This window comes from Notolabrus celidotus, chromosome 7, assembly GCF_009762535.1.
Source record: "Notolabrus celidotus isolate fNotCel1 chromosome 7, fNotCel1.pri, whole genome shotgun sequence".
NCBI lineage: Eukaryota > Metazoa > Chordata > Actinopteri > Labriformes > Labridae > Notolabrus > Notolabrus celidotus.
The window spans coordinates 28,935,392-28,949,509 of record NC_048278.1 but is presented as its reverse complement, the minus strand read 5'-3'; the positions used below and the strand labels follow the sequence as shown (position 1 = coordinate 28,949,509).

Below are 14,118 nucleotides of genomic sequence, written 5' to 3'. Positions count from 1 at the left end.
TTCCCATTAGAGTAAAAAAAAAAACCACTATCTTCATTTGTGCCATATACCAATTTTCTGACGTGGTTTTTAAATTTGTTTGAATTTTCCAATTTTTCTATTGTGAATTAAGAAAAAAAATCCAATAAATCTGTAAAGCTGATTGAGGTTAAGAGTATATAACTTGAACTGGAGGTCAAACATTTTCAATTAAAAACACATAGATTATACATTCAAAGATTTTAATCAAAAATGAACCTTGAAAAGTGTGTTCCAAAAGTGCAACTATACTTAAATTCAACTTTTCCTACATTTTTCCACCCTTTTGTTGACTCAAAACAAACTTCTAATTAGACTAATAATCTGATTAACCGTCAGACAATGAGTTTGTGTGTGAAGGACTTTGTTGACAACCAATGGCTAATCAGTTCTGTCCCATCATGAATCCTGGATCAGTTTTCAGGGAAGAAGCAGGCTGGGCTTGTTGGTCTGCATGTCCCCAGAAGAACAAATGATGAGAGAAAACATTCTTCTGACCAGATTACTGTAATCCTGTAGACTTCAACAACATCTTTTTACCCAGAAAAGACCCTGAGAAACACTCTGGCCTTTTTGAAGTAGCTGTGTCATTTGTTTCAGTACATTTGCTGGCCTAGATTCAGTTAAATCCTGTAAAGGGGATAAATGATGTCTGGCAGCTGCTTTGTCAGTGTATGAGAAAAAGTGTTTGACCTACAAAGCATGCATACCTTACATTAGAGGAAGTGAGTGTGATTTATGAGTATGTGGCTCATCTTGAACTTTTCACCTGGAACAGCTCCAAATGATAAAGCTTGAAGAGTAATAGCAAAAGCAAATACAAACTCTGTTATTCATATTTTATATACAACAAACTAAATGTGAATGAAATAACTTTGTGATAAGAGGTGCTGACCTTCTTGATTCAAACATCCACAAATCCAATGCAGTTAGTTCTGTTCAGATTTTTTGGATCACTCAAGTGTAAAGGAAAAAACAAATCTAACCAAAAATCTTAGTCCTATCACCTTGCGGATCTTGTTTTGTACATGATTAGGTAGTTTCCAAAAAGTCATCCGGCTTTATTCTGACAGTCAAATATGTCCCTCATTGTGAATATTTGATGTAGAACCTGAAAATAAAGTTTGTTTCTTCAGTCAGCTGTCAGTCATCGGGTTTGATACCTGCCCCCTCACAGCAGTTTAAGTCATTAAAAATTGCCTTATAGAAATTGTAAACACTCTTGCCAGTGGTCTTGTTTGCTTTTGTAGGTCATATAGAGGCAATGGTATCAATTACATTCTGTTGAACAACCAGTTAAAAACTCCTCACAGGGGATTTTAGGCACAACTTAAGCCTATATATTGAACCAGTGTCAGCAGTGCCAAATCAGTGGCAGAGAAAGGCTGTCTTAATCTGACAGAAAACATTGTTGATACTATGATGTAAAAGAAAAAAGAAAAAGTAAATGTGCTCCATTTTGTTTCTCAAATTCAGGTTCAGGAGTAATTCAAGCAAATGGACAATGCATTTTCCATGGCAAAGGTTGTTAATTGTTTGTTTTTTTCAATTAATTAAAAGCAGGGTTGGATTTTTTTTGTTAAAAAGAAACGCACTTATGTAGAAGACAACTTCATACTAAAATAATAATAATAATACATTTTTTATTTGTAGAGCAATTTTCAAAACCAGGTTACAAAGTGCTTTACATGGGCAGCAAAATAAAACAGGCAGATCATAAAAACACACATGTCAAGATAAAGAAATAAAACATACTTTAAAAGACATACAATTCCCCTAAAAGAACTCTAAAGTAATACAATTCTTTAAAAATATATTTCTTAAGACGGTTAAAATAAAATAAAATAAAATAAAATTCAGATGAAATCCGGGAAGACTCTGCAATAAAAGTATGTTTTAAGAAGGGATTTAAAAGAGTCCCCTTTCGTTTTCATTTTAGTATTTGGAATGCACAGTAAACCTCTGCCCGAGGATCTCAATGTATGCATCAGTTCATAGGGTATTAAAAGGTCTGCTATATAGCTCTGAGCAAAACCATGCAGAGCTTTGAAAGTAATCAGTAAAATCTTAAAATTTGGTAGAATTTTTTGGTAGAATTTTTTGGTCCTGGTTCAAACCCTGGCAGCAGAGTTCTGTACAGTTTGGAGACGATCAAGGGATTTGTTGTGCAGGCTGCTAAAAAGCCTGTTACAGTAGTCCAGGTGTGAGGAGATAAAAGCATGTAAAATCGTCTCTGTGTCTTTAAAAGTTAAAACGGACCGATATTTAGAAATGTTTCTGAGGTGGTAAAAACATGACTGTAAAGTTTTGTGGTATGGTGTTCGAACGTTAAATTGCTGTCAAACCAGATGCCAAGATTCTTTGCAGCAGGTTTTATGTGGGATGGGATTATGTTTTGGCAGCATCCTGTAGCTTGTAGTTTATTTTTTGATTGTGAATCATCATTAATAAAATGTTCATCTGTTAATGTGGGAACTATCAAGCAAAGTAATTATACATTGTAACTATAGCTGTGTGCTCAACAAGGTGAATGTAGATTTAAAAGTGTAATTAAGCCAAAATAATAAACCTAAAGTAGAAAACATTTCAGTTAAGTTCTTTAAAATGTGTTTAAGTTCTGTAGCTACAGCATGTACTTGTTTTTTTCACTTCTTTCCTGATGAAGAAATGAAAAATGATTAAGGAGTCAAAAGTAAAATATAAGGGGAGGGGAAAGTATGTCCATTCTACAGTGATTTAAAATTTATAAAACTGTAAAGGGTTGTAGTGTCGGTTTGGCCTTGGGGTTTATAAACATGCCCTACATGCAGAGGCTATAACTCTTGTTGCAGTGCTCGCTGGTTTGACTCCCGGCCACGACCCTTGCTGAATGTCTCCCCCCACTCTCTACTCCCCATATCTCCTGTCTCTCTTCAGCTGTCCTATTTAATTAAAGCAAAGTACCCCAAACAAATAGCTAAACATGGTTACAGAGTGCTTAATATTGAGTACCAGCAAAAGGAAAACAAAGCCCCCAGAAAACCTACAGCAACCAATGATCACCATCAAGTTAGAGATGTGGGTATCAGTCCACAGAGTGAGCTGTTCTAATGGGAGGAGGCTGATTGTCTCACAGTGTGGGAGCTTTGCAGTAAGAGAGCAGTCGCCTTTGGTGTTATGGTTGGTATGCAGAGCCAAAAGGTTTTAATTGGATGACTGAAGTGGCTGCAGTCATGAGAGGAGTGCAGAAAGATCAGAGTCATGAAGCTCCATATGAATGAGTAAATGAAGCATAAAACTCAATCTGAGTGTAACTAGAATCCAGTGTAGAATGGCTGAAATTGGTGTGATGCAAGATCTGTCACGATTGATTAAAAGTTAAGCAGCTTAGTCATGAACAAGCTGATGATTTTCATGAGCTTTTAGTGAGTCATAAGGGCCCTTGCAGAAATCAAGAGGGGAATATGAAGGCAAGCAGTTCATAGGCTAGTATGCTCTGCCTTATTGTCCACATGACAAAAGCATTACACACTGGAAAAAATACCCCTCCAAAAACAAGAACTAAAAACTTATTTCAGGGTACTTTTACCTTGAAATAAGCAAAAAAAAACTGCCAATAGAACAAGTGAAAATTTGCTTGGTAAGATTTCTTAAAATAAGACGTAATATTTAGAAAACTGCGATCTTAAAATTAGCAGGGAAAACTTATTTCAAGCAATATTTTATCATTATTTATAGCTTAGTTTCTCAGAATAAGCCAGGAATGATAACAATTAGAATTTATTCAATTAGAAAAAAGATTTTTGCACTAACAAATTTCATTTAAACTTGATAATTTTGAGTTGCATTATAGCGGCGCTTCTCTAGGTTTAAGACCATCATGTACTTGAAATAAGATTACAAAGTTTAATTTGAGCATTTTGAGATATAATGTCTTCTCATGGTGAGCTGGATATACTAATATTCAGTCATGTTGTTTTTTTAAGATAAGCCAGCTATGCTCAAAAGTAGGTGTTTCTTTGTGTGCATGTAGTTTGAGGATGTATATTTATACCTGATTTAGAAGAAACAGTGCCTAAAAACTGTAACCTACCTTTAAAAAAACAATCTTTCTTTCTTTCTTTCTTTCTTTCTTTCTTTCTTTCTTTCTTTCTTTCTTTCTTTCTTTCTTTCTTTCTTTCTTTCTTTCTTTCTTTCTTTCTTTCTTTCTTTCTTTCTTTCTTTCTTTCTTTCTTTCTTTCTTTCTCCCTCTATCTTGCTCAAATTTTACTTGTTTAGTAAATGTATCTTAAATTAAGTGGGAGAAGACATTTAGACTAAAAATGAGACAATTTCACTTGGCAAGATTTTGAGTTTTTGCAGTGTAATATGGAAATTATTTACCAATAAATGTCATGAATCAGCACAGAGAGTTAAAAAGATAATACCATAATATGCCATGAGAAAATAAGCAAGCAGTTATTCCTAATATCTTCCTGTTTCTTTACCATCATTTTTGAAAAGACAAGAAAAATCAGGTCAGCTCCATAGAAACCAATCAGTGTGATCAATGGCTCAACAGGCAGTGAGCAATAATGCACTTTTATACAGTATGTACCTTTACTGTATACAATGATGTTAAAATGACAGATGTGACCTGCATGTGCTCTTAAAGCTCAAATACATCCTGATCAAACTGGGAAGTTTACAGGTTAAACATGGGGGCAGAGCAGGGTGCAATAAATCTATATGGCAGAGCTAATATTTAAATTCCCAAATCTAGGTCAAGTCGGTTGCTTGATGGCGAAATTATTATAACTTGAACATCCTATGAGCGATTTTTTCTTTAAGATGATTAAATTGTTTTTCATTGTATGTTGAAACTAGCTCACTGCATGTTTTTTCCTTCACGTCCACGTTCAGCTGGGTGGACTTATCGTCTGTGACCAGAGGTTGAACCTAGAGGAAGCATAATAACAAACCTTTGGCCTCTGTCCAGGGAGATTTACACCACCATCAAATGGTTCCATACTTATACTTGTGGCCATTGAACGACCCTAACAAGGCTCTTTAAATTTAATACCTGGTCAGGCCACATGTGAACTATGCTGACTTTGTTTTTCAGGCTCGAAACTTAAGTTGATTATAGGCGTTTCTTCTTGTTTTCATGAAAAACAATGAATCAGCAACACATCGGTGCAGCTCGATTGACTGAGGAACATTTGGGGATTTCAGTTGCCACATCTAATAAAGAGAACTATCTTTTAATATATATATACTGTGTTCTTTGTTGCTTTGCTTCCTGATAAAATACTGACGAAGCAAGAATGTCAGTTGGAATCGGTGTCTAAATACAGCAACAACAACAACAACAATAGTCCATGCACATCTTAACACCCTGAACACATCTCCCAGAAAGAGCGCCCGTGCCTTCATGGCACTTAAGGAGAGAAAGAGACACTTTCCATCTGGTCTTTCGACACAAAGAGGCCAGTTCAGCAAAAGTTCAGCTCTGTTTAGGTTCATGGGCCTGGCAGTTCATTCTCAGGTCAGTGGGGCCTTATATCTGTCCTGGGTCTGTTTCTTTCCACATAATAAAACCAGGTCACAGAGAGGTGGTTCAGGTAAGATTTATTATCTAATGTCAACATTGGGCCCGCATATGAAGTCTTATTCAGCTTCATTTTGTCAGATGTACCTGTGATGTTTGTTTTGATGTAATAAAAAGAGGAGTGTTTGCCTGGAGTGGCCTTAGGAACACTCACTGTATAAACACCATCAGTAACTGAACAGCATAAAAATATTGGAGCGATAAGACTCATATAAAGTGTCTGTTAACGTTATGTAAAAGACGGCAAACTGTCAAACTCGATCAATGAATCATAAAAGTAAACTCTTCTCGTCACATTAGCATATCTATAATAATGTATATTATTGTTCATTTGTAAAGAATACGTGAAAACCTGTTAGAAAATGCTTTATGAACTTACAAAAACAAACAATAAAATATTAAAGGCAAATAAAGGAAGAAGACAGGGACTATAAAGCAAAGTACAACTTCTTATGAAACAAACCAATCATTAAAATTGAAAGCACCTATGAGGAATGTTTGGAGCAAGTTTTTATTGTATTTATTTTTTAGCCTTGTACAGTAGAGTCTTGAAGAATATACATTTAAAAAACAGTCACCCTGCATGCAGATTAGCATGACATTCCTCAAGAGATTATTCATGGAGACTGAGAGGTTATTTTTCTGCACCAACAACCTATAAAATACTTCTGAATACTATTTGAAATATGCACAATCACTAGTTACAAAGAAGACTGACTATTTGCAGGGGGTCTTTGCACATATTTGAAATTGGCGCATGCACGTGTGTTTGGAAATGCCTGCCTTGTGAATAATAATCCATCATACTGTATGTTTGTCGGTTTCAAAAAGCAGACAACAGATTTCATTTATTGCACCCCCTGTATATGACTTTTTGATGCCTGGAATGAAATGATATCAGCTGACAGAGTTTTCTCAGTCTCGGCGGCTCTCGTCTATAGATCCGTCATGTGCAAGAGTTTTCAATCTCCAAAGCTGTTGACTAAAGCTCAGCTGCACATGTGCCTCTAGGAAGCCTGTAAAAACCACATGTACTGTACTTCTCAGGAAAACAATCTAAAGCTGATTTACAGCTGACTGACCAAAACGTTTCATTAATACTTCTTTCTTTGTGTCATGCAGAATGTACATTTCCTTTGGGAACAGTTTGATAGTGTGATATTCAGTTTGCAAAATATATTTCAAGAAGTCATTAATTTGTCTTCTATATTTGCAACAAGTTAAAAGAGACAACACAGAGGTTTTTGATGTAGTGAACAGTTGTATTAACAGTTCATCAATAACAAAGTACACAATTATATTTCAGTGTTTTGTTGTGTCTTTCTTAATCTGCATGGCAAGACCTGCCAAGTGTTTTTCTTCATTATTTTTGCATATTTGTACAAGACTAAACTACCATAGCTGTGTTGTGGATACAAAGAAAGTCTTCAGTGACAAAGTTTGATCTTAGATTGTAAAATGTTTGTGTTGGGTTTTTTATGATTTCACTCCCACTAGTGGTTTTACCTGCAAGTGCAGCTGTGGGTCAAAGAAGAAATCAATGATAAATCAACAGAATATCCAGCACTGAATTAGGACTGAAATCAAGAATGAGGTTTTCAAAAAAGTAATTTATTCTCAGTTACCAAGTGTCCTGATAAACACCCGTTTATCAAGCCAGCTGTAATATTTTTTTCATATCATCAATACACATTTGTGTTAAACTATTATCACAGGAGAAAAATGGATCTCTGTTGTTGAGGATGATGATTTGGCCCATTGATTTTATTATAAGTGTTAAGTTACAATAGAAAACACTGTGATGGTGCTCCCAAATTAATGGTGTAGCCAGATTGAGATTTGTAGATGTATGGAAGCCCTTGTTTTGCCAGCAGGAGGAAAAATGAATGGCTGGAAGGAGCCCAAAAGAAGAGAAGTCATAACTGTGAAAAAATGTTTTTTTAATTTAAAATGTGATATTTAACAAAAATTTGGACTGTTGACTTAAATTAAGGGCAAGGATATAAAATGTTTAAAATAACAAGTAATAATAAGAAAACAAGTTTATACATAAATACAACTTTAAATTAAAATATTCTATACTCAGCATCTTAAAGTTTATTTGCACACTGATTAGATGCTACTATGCATTTCATTTATGCATTTATACACAGAATACAGAAATTTAAAAATTATGTCAATACAGAAAATGAGTCCAAACATAAGGAAAGCAAAAGTGATAAACTGAATACACTCTTAAGTAAGAAGACAGGATATTGGACCTCCATTGTGATAAGAAAAATGGAGTGAACCAATAAATAATGTAGTATTACAGCTGACTTTCTTCCTTATTACCCAATCTGTATGAAACAGACCTGCTTGATTCTGATTGGTTAATGCTCCAAAACAACTGTAATGTATTATTCATAGTGGGACAAATATCAAATCAATCCCTGTAAAGGAGTCCGCACATGTCACTGCTGCCTGTTGACACTGGCAAAAATGTTAGTTTCATTTAGCATTCTTAATAAGTAAATATTAGGGCAAAAATATATGTTTTGTTCTTTCTCAAGCTGGTCTTGAGTCTCGAAATGCTAACATCTACTGGGCACAGATGTGAGACCAGCAGGAAATACTGGACTCCAACCATCTCTGATTAGAAAGAAGTGGAGGAAGATCCCAGTCTGCAATCCAGTCAACAGCAGTAGAGCTGGTGAGTGAAGCTTTAAGTTGCTAGTCACTACAAAGTATCCCAAACCATGAAGTGATAACAGCAACAGGGGGTATTTTAAAACTCTATAAATAAATCATTTTTACATTAATGAAATCATCTCAAAATGAACATGTTGTTTACTTGATTATGTCTTGAGTTGGTTGTCAGGTAATAAGCAGGATAATGTATAATCAGCATGAATCTCAGTCCTCACCCTGTCAGGATCCTCATTAGACATTAGTCCTTACTTAGAGAAGTGTTTGTGACACGTCTAGTTTAAATGGAGGAAGCTAGCAGAAGTAATGTCAGTATCATTAGGAGGAAGGCTGTTTAAAATTCAGTCCTACATTTTGCAGGTGTTTCAACCTTCACAGACTAACTTTCTAATTGTTCAACTCCCCATCATCGAACAATTAATTCCCTGTTTTGATTTTTCATCTTTTTCTTTTTACAATTACTTCTGTTTTGTTCCTTTTTCTGGCAGCATAGGCTTCCATGATGTTGAAGACTTGTTTGACACTCTGGCTGCCAGTTCAAACTGAGTGTTTTCGATTGACTTTTTGTGTTCTTGTTTTACAAACAATGTGTTCATCCAGAGTTTTCTGGAACATCTTCATAGACAACAACCCAATGTTAATGTTTTACAAGGACATACTAAACTGACTCTGCATACTACTTCTATCTTGTATCTTTAATTTGAATCACATGGGGAATATGAAAGATATCCAGTTGTGATTCTAACAGACCTTTTACCTGGAGTAGGTCCAGTTTGATGAAGTGAAAACACCATCATGTGATTCAATGAGTCACCATTCGTTTGATCTGCATTGTCATCAATCAGGCACTGGGTTTGACAAACATTCAGTTCATGACATAAAGTCATAAACAACTGAACAACTTTTTCTGCTCAGTTTAAATACCAGTGACAATGTTAGTCAAATCCGAGAAATTATGTTTGTCAAATCTGAGAAATGATGACTAACTTTGTCACTGGTATTGGATGTTTGAGTCATAGCTTTGTCCCAGGGCAGTGAGTGGGATGTTTGCTTATGAATCCCTTATCAAAGTCTGAACTCAGGACCTTGTTCGGATAAATATCACACAGAGTCGAGCTGCTCCTCATTTTTCAAGAGGACAAGACCACAGCTGGTGGCCGAAGCAACATGGCTCCATCCCTTCTTGCTGCAGCAGGAGGACTTCTGTTACTTTTCTCCTTGTCATCAGCAGTAAGTCGGTGAATTCAGGTTTTATACAGACGCAGCTTTCCTGAACACAAAAGTTAAATCTTGTTTGACCATTGCCTTTTCTTTTTTGTGTAGCAAACCAGAGGAGACAACCTTGGAAATTGCAATCCCAATGACGGCTTTGTAAGTATGCACCAACAATTTATGTACAAATGAATTGTTAAAACCCTTGAGCATACAACATTTATGACTCACCTTCTCTGTGTACAGGGAAAGTATTGTCCTACAACATGTGGAGTGACTGATTACATGTTGAGATATATGCCAATGGTGGACGATGATTTAGAAGATATGATAAGGGATCTGGAGAACATAGCTAATCTGACTCAGGAGGCTGAAGAAACAGTCGTCTACATGAAAGATTCTGCTACTTCAGCTCAAAAGAGTTCCCCTGGCGGTAAGAACTTCAATACAGCAGCGTTAAATCTCATCTTTATACACATCTTTGACCTGACTAAACTCAGGCTCAAACTTCAGTTGATTTGCTTGAGCTGTCATTGTGAATATTGTGTAACAGTGTCGAAGTCATTACTGGAAATTACTTTTGATTTCAGACACATACTTCAAAAAGTCATCGAGCATGCTGGATGATGTTGTTCGGTTTGAAAAGACCATCCTCTCACAAGAACAACAAATGTTGTAAGTTTCCATTTAAAATGAAGTAATAACATTTGGCACAAAAAAATAATACCAAATGGTGAAAAAAGGATTTATTGAAGCGCTGAACTAAAAGCCCCTGTGAGGACGTTTTAACCAGTTAGTAAAAAGAGTGAAATTAATATCTTTATGAGCTGCAAAAGCAACCCAAACCACCAGAATCAAGATATATCACTTCTGTGTCGTCGTTTTTAATGCTCAGAACCTCTGCTGCACAGAAGATGTCAGAATTACCGCTAAAACAGCCTTTCTTCACATTTCACTGTGCAGGGATCAAAATTGGCACAAACGGAAATTTTCTTAAGGGAGCTTAAACTAGTCTGGTCTTTTTCTTTATTTTCTTTTTTTTACTGTGCTCCATTCAAGAGGGAAACATTCTATTTTCACCCTATGTTTGACATTTGTGAAAATGCAATCACAAATTATTATTTTTTACCTACAAAACAGAAAAATCCCATTATGTAAATACATTTAGTTCGCCTCATATCTACTACACAGCAAAATCAGTGCTAAGCAAGTGTTTTGTTTTTGTCCCAATAAAAATAAAAGACTTATTAGATTTCAATATTGCCAGGTCTCTCCTGAAAAAGGGATTTTGAATTCTCAATGGGACTAACTTGATTAATCAAAGGTCAAATATAATAAGCCACAATTACCCAGATACAATTCTTATTTGCGAGACATCGTAAGCCAATAATAAGACCTGGATTGTTTGTATTGAGGGAAAAAAATCAACCGATGGGATAAGAAAAAATAAAGTTTCTTCAATTAAGACAATATTCTTATTTCAAGAAACTTAACTAGTACATTCGGTTCACCTCAATGGTACTCTGCACTTCAGTTCAGTATAGTTTTAACTGAATACTCTGAATTGAGAGTGTTGTGTGACAGCATCAGCAAAGACAATATTGTAAAATTAGAGTATCATATTATAACTAATGTTTAACTTTGATTTATATAATATATAACTTTTCATGAATAAATAACTGATCCTGCTTCCAGTCGCCCCACACCTCCGAGCCACTGCACACCCACACTGCTCGCCCACACAGTTCGGACTGAACAGAAAATTTGACTCTTTGCCACCCACTATACTTTTCCATATTTACATTAGAACTCACAGAACCCCTGACATTTGACAGAGTGCTCAAATTGTATTATATTTCACCATTTTTTCCAATGTGATTTCTAGATTGTTCCCCTTTTCGTTACCTCTTTATTAAAAATATTAAAAAGGACACTGCTCATATGGCTCATGTTTGTTTTCCTCTGTCCAGTGAACTTCAAAATGTACTCACATCCAACGAGAGGAGAATGGCAGACTTGAAACAACTCTCCATCCAGCTGCAGCAGAAATGCAATGAGCCCTGCAAAGACGGTGTGGCGATCCAGCCCCTCACAGGGACAGGTAAAACAAAGTCATGACCTTAAGGCCAGTCCTTGTTTCACAAGAAGTTTCTCAATCATAGCTCATCCGAACAACATTTGTCCTTGTTCAGTGTTTAGTTAGACTAAAATCAATACACTGCATCATTGCAAAGTAAACAGATTCATCTAAGATGGAATCAGTTGTGGCCTTATTTCAAAAAAGTTATGTAATGCTCAAAGATTGAAGCAGATGGAGATTAATTGTCTTTAACTTAAACCATAAAAAGATAAAACATGTATGACTTTGATTAGTCTTATTCAAATATATTGAATTTTCCATCTTTGTCCTCAGACTGTCAGGATGTTGCAAACAAAGGGGCCACCACCAGCGGTCTGTACTTTTTGAAACCAGCTCAAGCCACCGAGCAGTTCCTGGTCTACTGTGAGATTGACAACTTTGGACGCGGCTTCACAGTAATACAGAGGGTACGCTTCACTTGGATGACAAAGAAAAATACTCCTTATCCTCTTCATTCTCCAAAGAATAATTCTTTAAATCACTTTTGCAGAGAAGAAGAGGAAAAATCCCAAAAAAAAGCTTTTAATTTTTCAATCCTAGAAGAAAAGAACTAATATAATGATAAGGGGCCATAGGTATTGAATTTAAATGAATATAAATTGACTTCCTTATTTGTAGAGCAAGAGTTAAAGGCCAGAACTTAAACCCATTTCTTATCTCTCGTCCCTCACTGATGATTTTTATTCAATCCCTTAGGGAACCACTTTTCTTAGAACGGCATTAAAGTCTGTCAAGATAGGTCCAAATTCACTTAAGGTATGTTGTGTTTTCACACATAACTTTTTTTCACGTTCTCAGAGACGTGATGGCAGCGTTGACTTCCACAAAGACTGGACCCAGTACAAGAACGGCTTCGGTTACCTCTCACCAGACGACACCACAGAGTTCTGGCTCGGAAACGATAAGATCCATCAGCTGACAGCCGGAACGACCATCCCGACCGTGCTGAGGATAGAGCTTGTTGACTGGGAGGGCAACACAAAGTACGTACACACACTCAAGATAGATAAAAGATTATGTAAGGGGAGACCAAAGGGACTCAGTGCAAAGGCAAACATGACCCTGAGGATGAGGTTCCCTTTAAAGAAGAAAAAAATGAGTCAGCAGAGGATACCGAAAACTAACATGAGAGGCCTCTTTTTTCCAGATATGCTGACTATACCATGTTCAGAGTGGGGCCAGAGGTTGACAACTACCGTCTAACTTACGGCTACTACCTTGGCGGTGATGCTGGAGATGCTTTCGATGGCTTTGACTTTGGTGATGATCCCAGCGACAAGTTCTACACATCTCACAACGGCATGCTGTTCAGCACCTTTGACAAGGACAACGACAAGTACGACGGCAACTGTGCCCAGCAGGACGGCTCCGGCTGGTGGATGAACAGATGTCACGCTGCACATTTGAATGGAAAATATTACCCAGGTAAGACCAGGACTGAAGGGCTGAAACAGGAACCAAACCCATTTGAGTTAAATTGGTGTTGAACGTTTGGAATCAACCTTAAACTATCTTCATTCTCTTCATCTCAGGTGGCAGGTACACACAAAAGGATGCCGGTGAATTTGGCTTCGACAACGGTATCATTTGGGTCACATGGCACAACCGCTGGTACTCCCTGAAAGAGACCACCATGAAGCTCATCCCCCTCAGCCGTCTCGCAGCAGGCGGCGGACAGCAGGCGGGGGTCAAACAGTTTAGTGGACTTTCCTAAAGAGTAAACTAAAATGCTTGTGGTGTGCCGTGGAGGTGTTCAGCGCAACAGCACTGAAACCACATTAAACTAAAACATCATTCCTCCATGAGAAAATTTGTGACTCGACATGTTGTGACTTGGTGCGACATGCGTGGGACCTGTCCTTTAGTGTTGTTTTGAGCACTTAATAAATGTCTTTGCTTAACAAATGATGGTCTGTCATCACTTCTTTGGAGAGTTTTAGTTTGGATTGGATGGTGAACAGCCTGTAAGAAAAGCAACTGTTTATTAATCCGACAGGAGACAAGACAAAGCATCTTGTAAAAAGCTAAAATCAACATCAACAAACTGCTGTCTGAATTAAATCTGCAAAAACTATTGTCTTAACACAAACAGTGAACAGAAAAATCCACTTTTATGTAATGCAATTCAACAGCCCTGAAATAAACACTATCTCAAATGAAAATATAACGTGTGGTTGTTTGCTTACATGCTGTCAAATATGATAAATAGAGAGTACTGTATTTCACTGTCAGTTAACATCACATCTTTTAAACTTTGTTCATGTGAAGGATGCGTCGCCTGAGGATCAGTCTTGGTCAATATCAGTGCTGTTGATGAATGTCAGCCTATCAGTAAAGAATCTGGCATTCACTGATTGTAGTAGCAGTTATGTATGTGTTGCATTGCAACAAATTAATTATGATAAGCCCATAAGCCCATGTTTTAGCCTACTGTAACGTTTTTGCTTTTGGAAACAAAATAAAAACTTATTTTTTGTGGGGAAAAAAACAC

At 36.6% G+C, this 14,118-nt stretch overlaps 1 protein-coding gene across 1 annotated transcript; it reads left to right on the top strand.

Annotated features, from left to right (window-relative positions):
* Window positions 1-8,012: 8,012 nt before the first annotated feature.
* On the top strand, window positions 8,013-13,532 carry fgg (fibrinogen gamma chain). Its single transcript, XM_034688345.1, has 10 exons — window positions 8,013-8,279; window positions 9,385-9,505; window positions 9,599-9,646; window positions 9,734-9,920; window positions 10,078-10,162; window positions 11,458-11,588; window positions 11,901-12,034; window positions 12,426-12,610; window positions 12,775-13,052; window positions 13,160-13,532. Exons 2-10 carry the CDS (start codon window positions 9,443-9,445, stop codon window positions 13,339-13,341), a joined length of 1,293 nt encoding a protein of 430 aa, XP_034544236.1. The 5' UTR covers window positions 8,013-8,279; window positions 9,385-9,442; the 3' UTR covers window positions 13,342-13,532.
* Window positions 13,533-14,118: the final 586 nt, after the last annotated feature.

Excerpts from the sequence above, each read along its gene's own strand:
- fgg (XM_034688345.1), top strand. The coding sequence starts at position 9,443 with ATGGCTCCATCCCTTCTTGCTGCAGCAGGAGGACTTCTGTTACTTTTC. Across the intron at positions 9,647-9,733 it reads GCAATCCCAATGACGGCTTT|GGAAAGTATTGTCCTACAAC; the intron begins GTAAGTATGCAC and ends CTCTGTGTACAG. Across the intron at positions 13,053-13,159 it reads GAATGGAAAATATTACCCAG|GTGGCAGGTACACACAAAAG; the intron begins GTAAGACCAGGA and ends TCTTCATCTCAG.